This window comes from Peromyscus californicus, unplaced genomic scaffold (genome assembly GCF_007827085.1).
Source record: "Peromyscus californicus insignis strain IS unplaced genomic scaffold, ASM782708v3 Scaffold_2__1_contigs__length_46816999, whole genome shotgun sequence".
Classification (NCBI taxonomy): domain Eukaryota; kingdom Metazoa; phylum Chordata; class Mammalia; order Rodentia; family Cricetidae; genus Peromyscus; species Peromyscus californicus.
Genome location: NW_026294540.1, coordinates 25,505,876 through 25,527,436, shown reverse-complemented (window position 1 = coordinate 25,527,436; position 21,561 = coordinate 25,505,876). Strand labels below are relative to the sequence as shown.

At 48.2% G+C, this 21,561-nt stretch overlaps 1 protein-coding gene across 2 annotated transcripts; it reads right to left on the bottom strand.

Moving 5' to 3' along the window:
• Nucleotides 1-8,681: 8,681 nt before the first annotated feature.
• Tbl2 (transducin beta like 2) lies at nt 8,682-20,961 on the bottom strand. Of its 2 annotated transcripts, XM_052753968.1 has the most exons (7): nt 20,768-20,961; nt 18,876-18,997; nt 18,064-18,248; nt 15,035-15,186; nt 14,233-14,359; nt 12,980-13,132; nt 8,682-12,511 (listed from the first exon to the last, which is right to left on the bottom strand). In XM_052753968.1, exons 1-7 carry the CDS (start codon nt 20,895-20,897, stop codon nt 12,049-12,051), a joined length of 1,332 nt encoding a protein of 443 aa, XP_052609928.1. In that variant the 5' UTR covers nt 20,898-20,961; the 3' UTR covers nt 8,682-12,048. The 2 variants fall into 2 exon arrangements, with proteins under 2 accessions (XP_052609928.1, XP_052609929.1); XM_052753969.1 differs by lacking the exons at nt 18,876-18,997; nt 20,768-20,961 and having other exon boundaries at nt 18,087-18,200.
• Nucleotides 20,962-21,561: the final 600 nt, after the last annotated feature.

Below are 21,561 nucleotides of genomic sequence, written 5' to 3'. Positions count from 1 at the left end.
TGCGCGAGGGACCGCGCGCGCACCCGCCCGCCCCTTGGGCCCTTGAGGCCTCAGCGCGCTTGCGCACCCCGCCCGGGGCGTCCCTGCTGTGCGCCTCGAGAGACCCGTGGGTTCCTCCCGGGCAGGCAGAGCCTAATGCAGCCCGCACGTGGTGTGTGCCAGGCGAGGCTGCGATGGTGCCGGTGGTGGGATGAGATCCCAAAGTCGCCACTTCCCTATTCTGCAGCTTCCATGAACTTTTTTTTTTCCTTCCTTTGAAACAAGGTCTCGCCGGGCGGTGGTGGTGCACGCCTTTAATCCCAGCACTCGGGAGGCAGAGCCAGGCGGATCTCTGTGAGTTCGAGGCCAGCCTGGGCTACCAAGTGAGTTCCAGGAAAGGTGCAAAGCTACACAGAGAAACCCAGTCTCGAAAAACAAAAAAAAACAAAAAAAAAAAAAAAAAAAAAGAAAAAGAAACAAGGTCTCATTATGCAATTGAACTTGCTATGTAGACCAGGCCCACCTAGAACTCAAGAGCCACCTGCTTCGGCCTCGGAGTGTTGTGTGCCACCACACCTGAGAAAAAAAAATTTTTTTAAGTGTGTGTATGGTACAGAGGACCAATTTGTGAGAGTCGGTTCTCCCCTGAGGGTCAGGTTGTCAGACTCTGTTGCCGTTAAACACATTAACCCCATGATGGTCCCCGGCCCTTCATGGAACCGAAGACCAGTGTCATCACTGTCCAGAACATCTTTGCTCCTCAGCTAAAAAGCTGTGTCCCAGAGTTAATTTCACACCTTTCTTCATCTTGACTTCCCATCCTTGTATTCATCTGTTGTTACCCATCTGGAATTTTCTTCTCATTGAATCAACTACTTTTCCAACAGCCTGCTCAAATTGCAACTTTTCCTGAATATTCTTCATCTGATTCATACTTAGTACTCTACTGTCATGGAACTCATCAATTCTGGATAAAGCGTTGCCTATTTCCTGTGCACTGGACCAACTACTGAGGTCCTAAGTGTTTCTCCTTTGGAAGAACTCTAGACCAGGGATTGTGACCAACTTTTAATCCCAACAATTGGTAGGCAGAGGCAGGCAGATCTCTGTGAGTTCGAGGACAGCCTGGTCTACAGAGTGAGTTTCAGGCAAGCCAAGGCTACAGAAAGAACAAACTTCTGATACAGTAGAAGATGCAGATTAGAAAACAGGTGTGTGAAAGACCGTGCTAACAAAAACAACACAGAGAAGTATACACAGTGACCTTGCAGCTGTCAGTATGTGCTCCATAGGTGCTTGTTTGAATGAAGACAGAATTTTACCTGCAGTTCCAGGGAAATCAGGAGTTCAAGGTCAGCCTTAGCTACGTTGAAAGTTTGTGGCCAGTTTGGGTTACATGAGACCCTGCCAAAGGAGAGGAGGATGAGAAACATCCAGGTAAACGTGTAGGTAACCCTGAACTTGACAGAGCTTCTGATTTATGACTGTCAGCCTCTCAGCTAAGGAACACCATGGCTGGAAAAGTCTATGATGTTTGCTGGTAACGGGTTCCTGAACAGCTCCTACCTGGTGGGTGGAAGAGCCTGAGTAGCGAGTGCAGGGAAAGGATTACCGTTGAAATAACAGGGTCGAAGGTGGTAAATCTGTTCCCCACACCGGGCTGATCCAACATAAGTGAAGCCAGGCACTGCCCAAACATTATGCCCTGCACTGAAGGACACAGGGATGAAGGAGATGCTCTAAGCACCACTGAGATGAGAGTAGGGAACAGGAAAAGAATGCAAGGCACAATAGCGGTGTGGTAAGTTCACCGATGTTGTTCACGGACACCCACTCCCCACCCTAGAAGAGGTACGAGGAGGCCCACCACCTGACTGCTATGTCTAATCCTCTCTCCCCCAGAGTCCAAGCCGTTGCCACCAGGAACTCCCTTCCCTCTGCGCTTCACGTTTCTGTGCAAACCTTCCTTTTTAAAAACTTTTGTATTTTTGAGATAGGGTCTCCTTGTGTAGCCTGGAACTGTACATTGCACAACATGAGTTACCCAGCAAGACCCTTTCTGAAATAAGCAGGACACAGTGGCCTACACCTCTAATCCCAGCACTCAAGAGATGGAGGCTAGAAGATCAGGAATTCAAGGTCAAGGCCAGCCTCAGCTACACTGTGGTTTCAAGACCACTCTGGGCTCCATTAAGACCTAGGTTTTGAGGAATAAAGAAAGAGGTAGGCTTAGAACTAGAGGATTGTTCAGTCATACAGCACTTGCCTAGAATCATCCAATAAAGGATGGAGTGTGGCTTATGGTAAAGCACCTGCTAGAATCAGCCAGTGAGGGGCTAAGGACATGGCTCAGCATTAGAACATGTGGCCTTAAGTTCTATCCCAAGTATCACACATGAACACACATGTACACAAACACATACAAATGGACTCCTGAGGCTTATAAAGCCCCTGCCTTTAAGGGATCACCTCGTGGATGGCAAAGTCAAAGACTCTACAGAGAGAAACACTAGGAACAAGTTTGAGCGCTACGCTCGGACTTTGGATTGAATTTGTGCTTGCCACTTAAGCTCAGGAAGTCTCCATTCCTCCATCTGCAGTGTGGTCATAGTTCTGTGCTACCTCAGAAAAACTAATACAAGTAAAAGTGAGTTGACTATGGTGGCATGTGCCTGTAGTCTTAGGATTCAGAGGGCTAAGGCAGGAGGATCTCAGGTTCTAAGCCAGCCTAGGCCACACAGAAAAGAGAGGCTACAAGAGATTATTTGCTGTGATGGTGCTGAACATGAAAACTAGGGTCCTGCACATACAGACAAGTACTTATTCACTGACCTACATCCCTAGCCTTCAAAGGTTAGTACTGCTTCCAGTGTTACTGATTTTAGGAAAAGGCATGCTTGCTGTAGAAAATACATGTAACACAGAAATAAAACTTGATGTGTCATTCCTAAGATGTTAGAGTCTGAAAAGGTGTTTTGGAAAGTGCTATATGCAAGTTACTCTCTGGAGCTCTAAATGGTCAGCATCTCTGTGTACATCCATCCCCTTGGCATCAGGGAATAAGCATATATGTTTACTGTGTTAAGCCACAAATATGAAATATCCAGGCTTGGAGGGTAGGTCAGAAGTAGAGTGTGAGGTAAACATGTACAATGCCTATCCCCATCGCCACATTACACACACACTCACTCATATATCAAGTATCTACTGTGTGCTCCTGAAGGGCTAATGCAAGTGCACCACATAAGGATGGCGACCACGAGGGCATGCTGAAAGGAAGAAGGGAAGACTTGGGCTGGTGAGATGGCTCAGTGGATAAAGGCACTTGCTGTGTACATCTAAGGTCCTGCGTTTGATACCTGGATTCCACAGTGGAAGGAGAGAACCTACTCCTGAAAGTTGTTCTGACTGCCACATCCATGCTCTAGCACATGTGTGCCCTCACACACATAAACACTCTCGAATATGACAGGTCACTGTTACATGGTACCACTATTTTTATCTATGTTCTATAGTTTAAAAGACTGATTGTGTTGGGTATGGTATGGTGTCTCATGCCTGTAATCTCAGCTCTTAGGAAGCTGAAGCTGCCAGATTGCCAGAAGTTCTGGGCCAGCCTAGGCTATGTAAGTTTGGAAGTGGTATTTCACTAAACACAAATAGATGTGAAAAACTAGGTGGGCATGGTGACTCGCTAGCACTTGGGAAACTGAGGCAGTTCAAGGCTGCCAGAGCTACACAGCAAGGCCCTGCCATAAAACTACAAATTTTGGCTAGGTGTGGTGGCACATGCCTTTAATGTCAGCACTTAGAAGATGGAGGAGACAGATCTCCAAGTTTAAGGCCAGCGAGGGCTACATAGTGAAATACTGTCTTAAAACACGAATAACGGGAGGGGGGGAGAACAAGGGAATCCGTGGCTGATATGTAGAACTGAATTGTATTGCAAAATAAATTAATAAAAAAAAAAAAAAAACACGAATAACCCAGTGTCAGCACAAGCCTTTAATTCCAGCACTTGTAGAGGCAGACGGATCTCCGAGTTTGAGGACAGCCTGGTCTACAGAGCAAGTTCCCATACAGCCAGGGCTACACAGAGAAACACTGTCTCAGAAAACCAAAACAAGTAACCCAAAAATTTAAAAAGCAGATATGCCTTCTTCTTCCGAGATGCCAGTGAGGTGGCTGCCATCTCTTTTCAAGCATCACGGCTGCCCTCTGGCATCTGGTCAAACAGAGTCATCCAAGAGGACCAAGAAGTTCATCCTGCACCAGTCAGACCATTGTGTCAAAGTCAAGTGCAACTGGCGGATACCCATAATTATCTGACAACAGATCCTGAGGTCCAGCACTGGTTAGGGGAGCAAGAACACCAAGCACACGCTGCCCGGTGACTTCCAGAAATTTCTGGTCCACAGCATCAAGGAGCAGTTCCTGCTCCTGGTGTACAGTCACTCTTCCTATGCTGAGTGCTTCAAACATAACAAGAAAAAGGCAAGTGCCTTTTATCCGTGGAGCTGTCTCACCCGCCCGTCTTTTCTTCCTTTCAGCGTGCCCTCATACTGGCCATTCTTTAACATTATTTTGTTGTTTTCCTGACAGGGTTTTTCTGTGTAACAGCCCCGATTGTCCTGGAACTCCCTCTGTAGAACCAGGCTGGCCTTGAACTCACAGAGATCTGCCTGCCTCTGCCTCCGGAGTGCGCCACCACCGCCTGGCTATATTGGCCATTCTTATGTGGTGCACTTGTATTAGCCCTTCAGGAGCACACAATAGATACTTCATATATGAGCGTGAGTGTGTGTGTGTGTGTGTGTGTGTGTGCAGGCACGTGCGTGTATGCGTACATGTACATGTTTGTGCTTCCAAGAACTGCAAGCCATCTTGGAAAGAGCACCATCAGAGTCACCAACGCCCAGGCCAGACTGAAGAAAATGGATAGATGGCTCACTCACATGTATGATTTATTTGTGCTTAAATAAAACCACAAGAACTGCACGCAGCAGCAGCAGCAGCTACTTGTATACCAAAAGGCAAGTAGAAACCATACTTACTTCCCAAGCCTAAACTGCCCTGAACTCCGGAAACAGCCTGTGTAAGATGAAGGGCAGAGGAAGACTTTGAGGACAGGCCCAACATCACAAGACAGGCACGTTTGTGATAATTGCAGCTGCAGATTATACCAGTTCTGTTCCATGACCCTCAGTCCCAAAAGGTAGGCCCCAAAAGCAAGCTAAGGAAGACCTGTTTCTGTAACTTACAGAAGACCCGAGTCTCCAGATTAAGTTTCTAGATATTGGGACAAGTGGAGACAAGGTTGGGTTGATCCAGCACAAAGAAAGTTGCTCCCCAATCATAAAACAGAGACTTTGTATCTGTTGTCTCTAAAGTAAGAGATGGGGTTTGTGTTGATCAGGCCAGGCTACTCTTGAACTTGTGGACTCAAGTGACCTACCTCAGTTACTTCAGTGCTGAGACTGCCCGTGTGCACCAGTATGTGTGGCTACAATAATCTTTAAAACAAAACATTTTGAATGTAACAACTCTGTGTACATACCCGTGTGTGTCTGTATGTTTGGGTGTGAAGGCCAGATGTTTCTGGTGTCAGGGAACTCTTGTTGGCCTGGAGCTTGCTGACTGGGCGACACTGGCTGGCCAGCGAGACCCAGGGATACTCCTATCTCTGGGATTATAAGCATGCATCACCACCTCTAGCTTTCTTTTTTGTTGTTTTGGCTTTTGGAGACAGGGTTTCTCTGTGTAGCCCTTGCTGTCCTGGAACTTGCTTTGTAGACCAGGCTGGCCTCGAACTCATAGATCCCCCTGCCTCTGCCTCCCAAATCCTGGGATTTAAAGGCGTGCACCACCATGCCCGGCTTCTCCAGGTTTTTTATGTGGGCTTTTAGGATTTAACTCAGGTTCTTTAGGTGCTATACTGATTGAGCTATCTCCCAGGAGTTTGTTTTTTCGTTTTTGTTTTTTTCTGAGACAGAGTTTCTCTGTATAACAGCCCTGGCTGTCCTAGAACTCACTTTGTAGACCAGGCTGGCCTCGGACTCACAGAAATCCACTTGCTGCTGCCTCCCAAGTGCTGGGATTAAGGGAATGCGCTACCACCGCCCAGCTTGTTTTTTTTTTTTCCCTTTTTTTAAGCACTAAAAAAATGGTTGTGCCAGGCAGTGGTGGCGCACACCTTTAATCCCAGCACTTGGGAGGCAGAGGCAGGTGAATCTCTGAGTTCAAAGCCAGCCTGGGCTACAGAGTGAGATCCAGGATAGGCTCCAAAAGCTACACAGAGAAACCCTGTCTCGAAAAACCAAAAAATTGTTGTGTATATGTACACATAGCATAGCACAAGTGGAAGTCGGAGGAGAACTTGCAGGAGTCAGTGGGGACAGAATCGAAGTGAGTTGTCAGGCATGGCAGCAGGCACCAGGCTGGCCTCGAACTCACAGAGATCCGCCTGCCTCTGCCTCCCGAATGCTGGGACTAAAGGCGTGCGCCACCACCGCCCGGCAACAGCAGGCACTTTTACCTACTACGCCATCTATCATTAGCCATTTTTGTTTTCCTTGAGACAGGGTATCGCTGAATAGCTCTGGCTGGCCTTAAACTCACTCTGTAGACCAGACTGGTGTTGAACACACAGAGATCCATCTGCCTCTACCTCTCCCGAGGCCTGGGATTAAGGGCAAGCACCACCATGCCTGGCTTCTTTTTTTTTTTTTTTTTTTGATAAAAGCCATGGATGACTTGGACCTGGCTATATACCCACCACACAAGTCTTGAAATGATCCTCCTGCTTCTGCCTCCCAAGTGCTAGGATTATAGGCATGCACCACCACAGTGGCTAGAGTAATTTTTTACATGAATACTTTCCTTACCTGGACATATCATCAAGAATCAACAGGCTTTTCTATGTACTTTTCCAAGTTTTCTTCAATTTTAAGTGATTGGTAAAAACAGGTTATACATTGTTATTTCTCTTTCCTGTCTTTAAAAATTATTTTATTGTTTTATGTTTTGCCTGCATGTATGTACATGCACCATGTGAGTGCCTGATGTCTGCCTAGGTCAGAAGAGGGTGTTGGGAATCCACTAGGTCCACTAAAGAGCAGCAAGTCCTCTTAGCTACTGAGCCAACTCTCCAGCCCGTCATTTTTTTCTTTTAATTAAAAAAAAAAAAATGGGGGGCTGGAGAGATGGCTCAGCAGTTGAGAGCACTGGATGCTCTTCCAGAGGACCTGAGTTCAATTCCCAGCACCCACCTGGTAGCTCACAACCATCTACAGTGGAATCTGATAACCTCTCCTAGCATATAGTCATACATGCAGATAGATGACTCATATACATAAATATGTCATTTTTGTGTATGGGTGTTTTACCTGAATGCACGCCTGTGGAAGCCAGAAGGACATCAGCTCCCCTGGGACTGGAGTTACAGTTGTGAGCCACCATTATGTGTTGTTCAAATCTAAGATGGTCTTTTAATAAAAAACCCATAGTCAGATATCAGGACAAAAGCTGAAAGATCAGAGAAGCAGAACAGCCAGCCACTAGCTTACCGCTACAAAATCCTCAGCCTAATGAGAGTGAGTTCCTGTTTCCTCACACCTTATATACCTTTCTCTGCCCAGACATCACTTCCTGGGATTAAAGGCGTGTGCTTCCCAGCACTGGGATTAAAGTTGTGTACCACCACTGCCTGACCTCTATGTCTAATCTAGTGGCTGACTCTGTCCTCTAATCCTCAGGCAAGTTTATTAGGGCACACAACATATCACCACAATTGTGGGTGCTGGGAATTGAACCTGGGCCCCCTGGAAGAGCAGCCAGTGCTCTTAACCACTTAGCCATCTCTCCAGCCTTTTAAGTTTTTAAAAATTTATAGTGTATATGCATGATACATGCAGTAAACAGGGAGTCACTGCTCTTTACGCCTTCATGTGGAACCTGGGATTGAACTCAGGATACAGGCTTGGGTAGCAAGATCATTTATCCACTGAACCATCTCTCTGGTCCCAAACTTGCTGTCCTGCTGCCTCAGCTTCCTGAGTGATAGGGTTATAAGGTAAGTACCACACCTTTTTGTTTTGCAAAATTAAAAACCTTCAGAAGTAGTATTAAATTTTGTGTTTTGGAGTCTATGTAGCACAGGGCAGACTCATGATTCTTCAACTTCAACTAGATAAGTACTGGGTTACAAGCATGCGCCGTCCCACGCTGTGTAAAATCAGTATTTATCAATGCTGCCTCCACCCTTGAGGACCATAAAAACTTGGCAGTCTCTGTTAATAGCCAGACACTTCCTAGGGCATGAACAGCACTGTTCTAACCTTGGGAAGTCTATGCAATGACCTTTTGTAAGGCTCTCACTAGTAGGAAATAGCAGCTACCAGGCATGAAGATGCAGCTCTGCTACTCAAGAGGGTCAAGCTCAGCTATCTCAAGTTCAAAGGCAAAGTATTTAATGAGATACTAGCTCAAAAGAAAGGTAAAAAGAGCTGTGTAGTAGCACATGCCTTGAATCCCAGTACCCAGGAAGCAGAGGCAGGTGGATTTCTATGAATTCCAGGCCAGCCAAGGTTACAAAGTGAGACCCTGTCTCAAACAAACACACAAAAAAATGGGGTTGGGGCAAGACCACATGTCTAATCCCCAGTGTAAACAAACACGCACACACAAAGAATCAACACAGCAAGGTAGACAGGACAGCATTTATTCCCATTTTACAGACGAGGAGACAAGCTCAAGACAGCCTATGTGATCACCCCACTCCAAGCCCCAGGTGAGTGACGTGGCTGATTTCAGAACAGACTTCTGACTTCAGTGGCTCAGCATTCTTGGGTTCCCTACCTTCCCTCTGCAGCCGTGACACCAGTTACTTCTCAAAGCCCACATTCAAAAGCAAGTGAAAGCCTTTCCAGCTGCTTCTGACAACCAAAGTAGACGTGCACCAGACCCCACATGCACACACAGCATAAGGCAGAGCTGTATATCCAGAAACCCAAATCTCTATGTGGCCATACTGCCCTCAATATGGCTGATCTCATCAGAAACCTCAATCCACAGTGGAGAGCCGAGTGCAGAAAAACAAAAGAAATTCAATTTTTTTGTCAATTACTTCTAGTCTGAGTTCTATTTATTGAGAGCTTACTCTGTCCCAGCTATTTGACTTGGGACCCAGAACAAGGCATCAAGAATTCTGCCTTTGTGAAGCTCATGTTCCAATGCATTCTTCAGCAATTCACACACTAGTGCTGGAGGCCCAGTGCAGAGCATTTATTTGCCCAGTGAGGGCTGGGGCTGGGGCTGAGCTGGAGAGCCTTTGCCTAGAATCCCCCATTGAGGGGCTGGGGCTGGGGCTGAGCAGGAGAGCCTTTGCCTAGAATCCCCCATTGAGGGGCTGGGGCTGAGCTGGAGAGCCTTTGCCTAGAATCCCCCATTGAGGGGCTGAGGCTGTGGCTGAGCGGGAAAGCCTTTGCCTAGAATCCCCCACTGAGGGGCTGGGGCTGTGGCTGAGCAGGAGAGTCATTGTCTAGCATTGCCTAGTAAGGACTGTGGCTGTGGCTGAGCTGGAGAGCCTTTGCCTAGAATCTTCCAGTGAGGGGCTGGGGCTGTGGCTGAACAGGAGTCATTGTCTAGCATCTAATAGTGAGGGCTGGAGCTGGGGCTGAGCAGGAGAGTCATTGTCTAGCATCTCCTAATGAGGCCTGGGGCATGGCTCAGCAGCAGAGCAATTGTCTACCCTGCAGAAAGCTCTGGGTTCCATCCCCAGGACTGCAAAATGAAAAGCAAGGAACAATCCTTAAGTGCCAATGAGACTGATGAGCCGCAAAGTCCTACATCAGTGTTTGGTCCAGTTCACAGTGGTGCCTCGTTTCAAAGTAAGATGCCAACATCTAACTTCTCCGAAACTGGCAACTTTGGGGAATTCTTAAACAACATGTAGCGGCTACCAACCACTGTGCATCCAGGACACATGCCCAGCAGCCCACTGCAGTCTCTACCATTTCTTTCCATCTCACCATCAGGTGACTGCCCAAGGCCCCCTTTTGCTACACGCTCGACTGCCCTCATCACTGGCACTGGAGCAAATACATAGCCAAACAAGATGGTTTCAGAAAGCACCAAGTCATACAAAAGAAAGAAAAGCACCAATGTCACCAATAGGACAGGATTGGTGGAAAGGGCTACTTCGGATGGAGTGTTTGAGGAGGCAACTGCCTGGAGTCAAAGTCACCAAGGACCGGATCGCACCGGCAAGTCTGCCAACAGAAAGGAAAAATGCTTGCAGCACACAAGCAGGGCCAGCCCGTGCCTGGAGCCTGTCGACTGCTTGGGTTAGTAAAGAAACAGGAAGAATGGGGTGGGCTGCACCATCGCAAAGAAAGACCACAGGAGGGGAAAAACGTCAGTACACTATGCAGGCCAGAGCGAGCTCAGGGGTTTATTAGTCCAAGAACAGAGGGAAGCCTTTGAAGGGTTTGTAACTGGGAATGGCACGATCTGATCTGTTTTATGTTTTTCAAAAGCTGGCTAAACTATGTAGGAAAGTGACTTGAAATCATGTGGCTGGAAACAAATACCTTACCTAGAGTAGGTGACAGTGGAGAAGACCAGGATGGTAACAGAAGAGACGGAGAGACAGCGGCTGCTGCAGGCCATCTGGATGCAGCAGTGGCGGCGGAAGGAGAGGGTGCCGACAAGGGAGCCATCAAGGTCAACTTCAGGGTTGTGCCTTATTCAAACATTCTGTAGCGCTGAGGACGGCTGCAAGAGGCCCTCCTTTGAAGCGAGAGATCAAAACTAACCGAAATGGGTACTTTTTGCTAGATTCAAGCCCTCCCAGATTCCTGACCTGACATCTTCCCTATCCCTTGGATCCAAGCGGTCTTCCAATTTACATGGCTGAGACCCAATCTCTCACTGGGTGTATTCCACTTCCTCCCCATGTCCACACCATCCTCTGCAGCTGGGAATGACCAAAAAGCACTTCACAGACACCAGCCTCCAGGTCCTTCCCACCAACGTGGGTCTTCGGCAGCAGAGCCAGTCTTGTTTGTGTGTGTTAGCCCGCATCACTAGCTAGTCCCATGTAACAGGCACTGAAGTGATAAGTCCACGAGGTCTCCCACAGAGAGGAGTGCCATGTTAAGATGGCATTACTTCTCAAGGCACGGGAACCAAACCACCATATTCAACCAAGATAATGAGCAAGCCAAGCCCCAGGAGCCTCAGCCTTCCCGAGGGCTGTGATTCTTTCTAATCTGGTTGCAGACCAAAGTTAGAGTTACAAGTTTATCTGAGAGTTAATGACACTGGACAGCACTGTTGTGTTCCATGCATGGGAACTTTAGAATGCTCTTAGCCTCACAACATCTTTTCAGGCCACAGAGAGCATCGTTCCCCATTTTACAAATAGGAAAACTGAAGAAATGCAGAGAAAAAAACTCTAGTCAAGCTCTCTCTCCATATGGAGCCCAGGAGGTCCTGCAATTCACTAAGCAGTCCAAGCTGGACTTGAACCCCTGATCCTCCCGCCTTTGCCTGTACAGTGCTGTGATTATAGACCACTGCCAACAAAGACCAGTCCTGAATTCTTTCCTGCTGGAAACAGGAGCCTGGTCCAGGTGGAGACTCACCTTGCAGCATTATAAAACACATTCTGCACCCTTCCTTATACAACAGCCACCTTGTTCTCTGGTGTCCCCCAGGTTTGACCTCGACACTCACAAACTTCTTTGGGTGTCAGGGTCTTTTGCCACACAGTCAAAGACTCTGCTCTCTCTGTCTCACTTCTCTCTACCCCTCTTCTTAGTGCTGGGTGAAGACAGATTCCACCCTTGGGCCTGTGAGAAAACAGCACCTTTCAGTCTGGGAGGAGTCAAACAAGAAGAGAGAGAGAGAGAGAGAGAGAGATAGATCTAAGTATGCAAGTATAGTTTCAATGGGAAAAAGCAGGGGCCACCAGGAAGGAAATTGGGAGGTTCCTCCAGGTCTCCACCCCAGGGGCACCTGGGAAAGAGTGGCAACCACTGGGGCAGGCAGAGCCACCCAGGGCCAGAGTCACTTCTTCAGGGCCCCCAGGCTCTTTAGGACCTCCTGGGCCTGGGTCAGCTGTTGCTGCAGCCTCTGACGGGTGCTCTCACTGGAGGCCCGCTTCAGGAGGCCCTGCATCTCCTCCACCATGGCCCGGTGGCCTGGGGTATTGTGGAAAAGCCGCACTGCACGGTCCCCACAGGAGGCCAAGAAGCGACCAGTGATGTCAAAAGTCAAGTCAGTAATACACTCCCCGTGGACAGACTCGAAGCACTCCTCCTTCTCCCCACGCCTCGTGTTGAAGAGATGAATACTGGTGCCAGTGGCCAAGGCCAGGACATGGGTGTCAGGGGAGAGTGCCAGGCGGCAAGGCATGGTGCTGGCCTCTTCAAAGCGGCCTGTCCTTAGCAAGTAGGGGTCCTGCTGCTTCTTGTATTCCACATCTGTGTCCCACAGCTTCCATGTGCCATCCTTGGAGACAGAGGCCATCCTGTAATGTGGGAAATCACAGCTAGAGCCTCAACAACCCCGGCTTGGAAAGGCACTGGAGCAGCCCAAGGGACTGCAGCTAGGAAGCCAAGTCAACAGCCTGCTGGGAATCAAGTCCTCCACCCTTCTCAGACCGGCAGCCCAGACCGGCAGCCTAGACCTGTAGCCTAGCTAGGCCCACTGCTCAGCCCAGCTTGCTGGTTCACACCTATAATCTCAGCACTGGGGGCTGAGGCAAGGCAGGAGGATCAATATGAGTTCAAGGCCAGTCTGGGCTACCAGGTGAGACCCTGTGTCAAAAAACACAAACAGGACAAAGTAAAAAATTGCCAGGTAAGTACACACACCTATATCTCAGTACTTAAGAGAGAGGGAGGTGGATGAGGCCTTCAAGGCCAGCCTTGGCTATCTGTACTAAGACCAAACTACCAAAAAAAACAAAGGAAAGAAAATGCACGGATGTACTCACCTCCGAGAGTCATTGGAGAAAGCGAAAGAGTGGACAGAAGCAGAGTGGCCCTTCAGCTCAAAGGCTCGCAACACCTCCTGGAATTCCCCTTTCTTCCCGAAGCAGACCTCCCAGACCTTCACATCTGGGGTGAAGCCACAGGAACCCACAAACCTGTCACATAACCCACACTCTTAAAATTCAAATGTTAAAGACATCTTGTCCTAACAGCTCTTAGCCATCTCTCTTTGGAGAAACAGCACCTTGTGGTGATGCTAGGCATGGATCTAGGGTCTCATAAACACAAGGCAAGTCATCTACAGCTACAGCCCTGCTTCTAAGGAACCTTTTTAAAGTGTTTCCGTGTCAGGCAAGGAGGTGTGACCCTTCAATCCCAGTTAGTCTGGAAGCTGAAGCAGGAGGATCTCTAGTTCAAGGCCTTCCTGGGCTAACAGAGTAAACAGGAAGGCAGTATAGATAACTTACCAGGATCTTGTCTCAAACTAAAATTAAAATTAATATAATAAGACTGGGTGTGGTGATGCAAACTTTTTTTTTTTTAAAGATTTATTTACTTACTATGTAAATACTGAGTGTTCTGCCTGCAGGTCAGAAGAGGGAGGCAGATCTCATTACAGATGGTTGTGAGCCACCATGTGGGTGCTGGGAATTGAACTCAGGACCTCTGGAAGAACAGCCAGTGTTCTTAACCTCTAAGCCATCTCTCCAGCCCCGGTGATGCATACTTTTAATGCCAATGCTTAAGAGGCAAGAATAGGCAGATCTCTTGTGAGTTTGAGACTACCCTGGTTTTTTATAGTGAGTTCCAGGCTGGCAAGGTCTACACACTGAGATCCTGTCTCAGAACAAATAAAACCAAACCAACAAATATTTTTAAAAGGCCTGGTATGGTGGCACAGCCTTTAATCCAAGCTGTCAGGAAACAGAGGCAGGCAGATCTCAGTGAGTTCCAGGCCAGTCAGGGATATACAGTGAGCACTGGACTCAAAACAAAACAAGTGGGATGAAGCCCATGATGAGGGGCTTCCGATGTGCAGTGCTTGGGTGTTTGCCTAACGTGCACAACGCTCTGCTTTCCATCCTCAGCACTGCAAAAATAAACACACTGTAGGTGAAGAAACAGACACTAAGGACGATGGGGGCTTGTGGGAAATCCTTTCATGCTTTGGAGAGCTAGGGCTTACATCCAGGTGTCCCCACCCCATTTCTCAAAACTACCTCTGCTCTCTACCTATCCTCTTTCTCTTCCTTACCTGCTACATGGGGAGATAACAGCGTAAGTGTTGTTCATCTGGTTGGTATTGATCGTGGATAGCACCTGACGTTTCAGATTCCAGATGAGGATAGTCGTGTCACTAGAGGCTGTCATGATGAACTTCCCTGATGAGGAGAGGAAAGTTGTGAGGCCAGGGATATGACCAGAGCAACTGTCACCTCCCAAAGAAACAACGAGGAACTACTCTAAGAAGTATGGCTCTTACGGACTCTAGGGAAGCACAGGGCCAGAGCTCTTTGGTCACAATGATGCCAGGCAAAACTCAGGCACTATCAACTCCTTCAACAAACACAACTCAGAGGGATGGCGAGATGCAGGAGGAGGTACTTGTCACCAAGCCTAATGACTGGCATTCAACTCCCACGTGTTGAAAAGATTGAGCTAACTTCTACAGGTTGTCCTCTGACCTCCACATGTGTGCTATAACACACACACACACACACACACACACACACACTGTAAAACAGGGGGTGGGGGGCCTGGAGAGATGGCTCAGCAGTTAAGAGCGTTGGCTGTTCTTCCAAAGGACCTGGGTTCAATCCCCAGCACCCACATGGCAGCTTGCACTTGGCTGTAACTCTAGTCCCAGGGGACCCCACATCTTCTTCTGGCCTCTGTGAGCACTGCATGCAAGTGGTACACAGACATACACTCAGGTAAAACACCCACCACATAAAGTAAAAATGAATAAACCTTTAAAACAGAACAAACCAAGAACAAGTTATGATTCAGGCACTTTCTCATGCCTTGAGTAAGCTCCACCCACTAGACTTCCCTACCTGTGTCAGCAATGCTGATGTTGACGATGGGCGCCTTGTGCTTTTTAGGGAAGTCCTCTGGGGTGGCTGTGAAGGTAAAGCCCCCATCTTCTCGCTTGGCCATCTTAAAGACACGGAGGGTGTCCCCATTGGCCAGCCAAACAATGAAGGCTCTAGAGACAGCAAAAGAGAAGTCATTTTCTTCCCTGGACAGAGGCCTATGTGTTCTAGATCCCACAGAAAATCAAGATTGCCCCTCTTGCCCTATGGTATAGTCTTACTATAGATCTCTGGGTTCAAAAAAAAACTTTTTTTAGCTTTAAACTTTGTGTGTATGCATGTTTGTGCACCACATGCCTGGTGCCCTTAGAGGCCAGAAGAGGACATAGGCTCCCCTAAGACTGGAGTTATAACAGTGCATGTGCTGTGGGACTTGAAAGAGACAAAAAAGGTGATATATACAGTTATATAAACAAATACATAGTTTTAAAAAATAAAGTCTTTAAAGAGACAGTAAAATTAATATAGAAAACAAGCCACGTAAAGATGAATATTACACAGAGAATCTGGATTGTGTTGTCTTTGGGATTTTTAACTGCAGAAAAACATTTGATTGTAAAAGCTGTTGAGTTATGCCGAAATGTATATTTTAAAGGTACCTTGACTTCAAAATTTGGATATAAGGATATGTTGCTTTGGAAAAGAGTCTCTGCTTTTGTTCCCACAGAAAGCCAAAGGCTATGGATTTGTTCCAGATTAAGATACATCAGGTTTGACCAGCCAAGACCCCCTGAAAGGTCTCCGATGACACCATGGCCCAGATGACCCAACATCCGGAATGGTTTCAAGGCAACTGGCTCAGACGATACACCCTCATGGACTATTCCATAATCCTAAAATTTTCTTTATGTCCCCATAAGATACAGTGCCCCCCTCCAGCAGGAAGTAGTAAGAGAAGCTACGCCCAAATTCCCAAATTACATGTAATTTTACTTTGTTAAGGTTAAAACCTTCCTTTTTGAAAAAAAAAAAATGGGAGAAGTGCTGTGGGATGTTCTGTATGGCAAATGTGTTGCTGATTAGTCAATAAATAAAATACTGATTGGCCATTGGCTAGGCAGGAAGTGTAGGCGGGACAAGGAGGAGAATAAAGCTGGGAAGTGGAAGGCTGAGTCAGAGAGACACTGCCAGCCGCCATCAGGACAAGGAAGATGTAAAGTACTGGTAAGCCACAAGCCACGTGGCAAGGTATAGATTAATAGAAATGGATTAATTTAAGCTGTAAGAACAGTTAGCAAGAAGCCTGCCACGGCCATACAGTTTGTAACCAATATAAGTCTCTGTGTTTATTTGATCGGGTTTAAGCGGCTTGGGACTGGCGGGTGAGAGAGATTTGTCCTGACTCTGGGCCAGGCAGGAAAACTCTAGCTACATGCATGCTAGGAAGTGCACCCCAGTCCTGTGTAAGAGCAACCAGTGTTCTTAACCCCTGAACCATCTCACTCCAGCCCCTCAAAATCTCATAAAAACTATTCAGAGGGCCAATGAGATGGCTCAGCAGGTTAAAAAACACTTGCTTGGCAAGGCTAACGTGACTTAAGAATACTCAGGAACCCGTATATAGAAAGAAAAAAACTCAACATCTGCTGTCCTCTGGCCTACACGCACAAAAAGCAAAACACAGTATTTCAAGGACAGAGATGTATGTCAGTGGTAGGCTCTGGGTTTGATCCTTAGCACTAAACATGAAAATACCCTCCCTAAATAGAAGAGCCTTTGAAGCTGGGCAGTGGTGGCGCACGCCTTTAATCCCAGCACTCAGGAGGCAGAGGCAGGCGGATCTCTGTGAGTTCGAGGCCAGCCTGGTCTACAGAGTAAGTTCCAGGACAGGCTCTAAAACTACACAGAGAAACCCTGTCTCGAAAAACAAAACAAAAACAAAAAACAAAACAAAAAAAAAAAAAAAAAAAAAGAAGAGGCTTTGAGACTTAAGGAGAACAGAAAGCCCTGAAAAGTCACAAGACTCATAAGGTCCCTTCCCAAGGTTATAGAACTAGTCAACAAGGACTGGCAGAAGACTGTGTGCTGGAGCTGCCTTAAAGCTCAATATGCAGCTTCAAGAATACAGCTTTTGTGAGTCATTACCTACGCTGGGGTGGGCTTTTATGATCTGGCTCCCAAAGAGTTGTTCATGTTCTTTTTGTTTGTTTGTTTTTCAAGAGAGGGTTTCTCTGTGTAGCCCTGGCTGTCCTGGAACTCATTCTGTAGACCCAGGCTGGCCTTGAATTCAGAGATCCACCTGCTTCTGCCTCCCGAGTGCTCTGATTAAAGGCATGAGCCACCACTGCCCGGCCTGACCATGTTCTTTTAAGCATCCTCTTACCCATATTCCCATAAGCAACTCCAATAAACTCACTGATTTGCCAAGCTATATATGGTACCACCATTCTTTGGTTTTGTTGTTGATGCCCTATCTAGGGTAAACAGACATTTGTTTGCGTTTCCCTGAACAAAGGCACACAAAGCCACACTGAATCCCAGCACTGGGGAAACTGAGGCAGAAAGACCACAAGTTCAGGGCCAAGCTGCATTACCTAGTGAGAACAACATAGCAAGGCCCTGTGTCCTGTCTCAAAACAACCAACAAACTAAAACCCAAAAAGCAAGACAGGCTGAGGGTATAGCTCAGTGGTAAGGCCTTGCCAGCATGTGAGATTCTGAGTTTAGTCCTACACTACAAAGAGGAGAGGATCCTCATAGCTTTGGTTCCTTTCATTTCTAGAGCGTAGGAAGTCATAAGAGCTTCCAAAATTCACGGCAAAGCTAGATTTCGGAAAATTCAGGGTAGGAATGATTTTCCCTCCCTGCTTCCTTCTTACAGAGCAGAACCTCCAAGGGCCACAGGAGGGGCCATACTATATGGATGCTCTCTCTCTGTCATCTCAAGGTAGACTCTCAGTCCCTCCTCACTAAGCCCCAACGGGACTTGGGAAGGCCAAAGTCAAGAGCTGGGCTTTTGCAGGCGAGCCTGAGGCTCTGTCCTGTCCCACCTGCAGTCAGGGCTGAAGCGCACCAAGGTGGCATGGTCCAGCTCCACATTGGCTCTCATGCTGCGGTGCTCCCGCTGAAGGAAATCTTTGGTGCTCCAGATTCGGACAGTGCGGTCATCTGCACAGGTGACCAGGTACTTGCCATTGCTACTGAAGTCCATGCAAGATATATTCCCACTATGGCTCTAGGAAAAAGAATGCAGGAAGTATAAATGAGACCTTCTCCAGTGGACAGGAGGATGAACCTAGCTAGGGCTGCCACTCTGTGGCCCTGGCGCCTGAGTGACCAACAAGCCGAGGATAAAAGAGGATAAGCTAGCCCTGGTAGTTCAGTTCTATAATCCCAGCTACTCCTCAAGAGGCCGGAGCAGTAGGATCTCAAGTTCAAGGCCTGTCTGGGCTACAGAGAAAGTCTCAAGCCAGCCCAATCAATTTAGTGAAACTATCTCAAAATTAAGAGCAGACAAAAATAAATAAAAAGTAGAAAGTAGGCTAGGATTGTAGCTCACCAGTACAGTGACTGCCTAGAATCCCCCAGTAAGGTGCTCAGCTGCAGAGCACTTATGTAGAATCTGCCAATTAAGGACTGGAGATGCAACTTGGTGGTAGAGTGCTCATCTAACATGCACAAGGGCCTGGATTCAATCTCAGTACTATAAGGGAAGGAGGGAGCAGAAGGGCCAGAATGGGGTATGCCTACTCTCCTGATAAGTTAGAGGTATATGTAATATGCAGATTACTACAAAGGACAAAGTCTGTGGGGGTGTGGGTCTTCATGCTGCACGTGTTCAGTACCCAGGAGTACCAAGTACCTTCAATGCTGCGGCCAGAAGGCGGTGGGTAAAGTTGTGTTGCTGAGGCTTCTCCTTACGAACCCGATGGTTATGTTTCTGCTTCTTGGATCCTGACTTCTTGGATTCGTTTGCTTCTTGGCCTAGAAGGAAGAGTCATGTCATTTATCCATACACTCACTCAGAAGCATCTCCCAAGTACCTAGGACTGCCTAGGCTCTGGGTGGAGCACCAAGACACGAGCCAGATAGGGCCTTTGTCCTTGAGGAGAGAAAGTGATGTGTACAAAAAGATGCTTGGGGGGTCTGGGGGGATGCTTCAGTAGGTAAAGTGCTTGCTTTTCAAGTGTGAGGACACCCAGAACCCACATAAAAATGCCATGTAGTCTCAGAACTCAGGAGGTGGAATTCAGGAAGGTCTCCAGGGCTCTCTGGCCAACCAGCTTGACCTAATCATGAGCTCCAGGTCAATATGAGACCCTGTCTCAATGGAAGCAACTAGTGTTCCTAATGATACACAAAGTTGTTTTCTGATCTTCATGTGTACAAGATGTATGTCCATCCACCCACATGTTCCTTTAAAAAGGGGGTGGAGGCTAGGATTATACCTTAATGGTAGAGGGCTTGCCTAGAATATGCAAGGCCTCAACTTCAAACAAAAAGGGGGGGGGGGCTGGAGAGATGGCTTAGTAGTTAAAAGCATATATTGCTCTTTCAGAGAACCAAATCCTGGTACTCAAATCAGGTGACTCACAACCAACTATAACTCTAGTTCCAGAGACTATGGCACCTTTGGTCTCCAAGGATACTTGCATAAACGTGGACAAACCAATAGACACACACACAATTTTAAAAAATGTTTAAGCTTTTTTTTTAAAGGCTTAGAAATCAGACTTGAGTTGGATTTGGTCTTTATCACTGAGTGATCTTTTCTTCTGTTTTTAAAGCCACACCGAGGACTGAAAGTACAGCCCCATGCATGCTAAGGGTACACACTCTACATCCCCAGCCCTCAGAGTGATCTTGCAGAGGCTGCTGAGTCCGTACAGCACCTCTCTATGAGTTGACACAGCTGGGTGGGTTCCCGGCTTGGCCAGTGTAGTGTGGATTGTAGGCATGCATGCATGACAACCTAGGGACCAACACACAAGGAAAACGGAAGGATCTGGTCTTGGATAAGTTATTTAACCGCTTCAAGTCTTGGTTTCCTTAAAAAGATACTGAAACCAGACTTGGTGGTATATGCCTATAATTCTAGCACTCAGGCGGTGGAGGCAGGAAGAGTAGGAGTTGAAAATCAGACTTGGCTACATAGTGAGTTTAAGGCCAACCTGAACTTTCCTTTCTCAAAAACAACACCAAACAACAAAACAACCAAAAAAACAAAGGTCAAGCATTGAATGAGATAGTATAACCAAGTTACAAAAGCATTTCTACATTGATGAGAAAGCTCAAGAGAAGCCATGTAGCCAGTGTAGACAGGCACTTTTACATCTGTCTCATTTACTGAACAAATTAAAAAGACTATCAATAGGTAAGAGTGGTTCAGTGAACGTTCCTGCCCGTCAGAGTTGGCCGAAGAGTATTTTCAAATGACCCCCATTTTCCAACAGGAAACTTGGGGAGTTAACTGAGTTTTCGTAGCAGCCCCGAGGTCAGGGACAAGGGGTGGGGGGTGGAGTGGGAGAGGAGGTGCTGTCCCAGGAAAAGTCACCTACAACCTAGGAGCCTAGCACCCAGAGTCCTGCCCTTGAGATGTAATCAGTGCCGAACATGCAACCCGATGTCTGCACGGGAGGCTCATCTCACAACCGGGGAAACAGAGGTTCGTGAGTCTCTAGGCTTCCTGAGACCACGCGGCGGCCGGGAGCAAAGTCCTCATGGAGTTACCGCTACCAGGTCCGGGATACTTACGGACGGGCTGGCTGGCTTTGTCCTCCTCGGCCCGCAGCCAGCCCCGGGCCACCGCCACCGTGGCCACTAGGGCCAGCAGCCCCACCAGCAGGGACAGCCCCACCAGCTCCGGCATCTGCGGCAGCTCCATGTCTGCAGGACCGCTGCCACCTCAGCCTACGACGCCGGCGTCCTCACGTCTCGGCGCACGAGGGGCGGGGGAGGACAGTTGGCGCGCCTCGAGGGGCGGGACTGGCCGGTGTGGGGCCCTTTGGGGGCGTGGCCTGGTCCTAAGCGTGCCTCGGGAGGCGGGGCCTAACCGCTGCCGTGTCCTATGAGACGGGGCCTGGGCGGTTGGAGCGCTCGGCGGGGCGGAGCTTTGGCCGCTGGGGCGCCTCGAGGGCGGGGCCGGGTCGTTAGCCGGTTCTGGGGGGCGGGGCCGGGCGGTTGGAGCGTTCGGTAGGGCGGAGCCTGGCCTCTTGTGCTGCTTGAGGGGCTGGGCCCGGCCGTTGGAGTGTCCTGTGGGGCGGAGCCTGGTGGTTTGAGTTTCTCAAGGGGCGGGGCCTGTCCGTTGGCGCGCTTCCGACGGACCCGGCCTAATTACACATAATGTAGGGCGGAGCTCGGCCTTTGAAGCGTCTTGAGGAGCCGGTATAGACCGTTTTAGTGTTTTGGGGAATAATAACTGCCTTGAGGAGTATGAGGAGTACGAGCTGGCCGTTGGTACGCCTTGAGGGGCGGGGCTGAGCGGCTCGTGCGCCCTGGGGGCGGGACCTCGCCGGTTTGAGTGAACAGCTTCACGTGCCCTGAGGGGC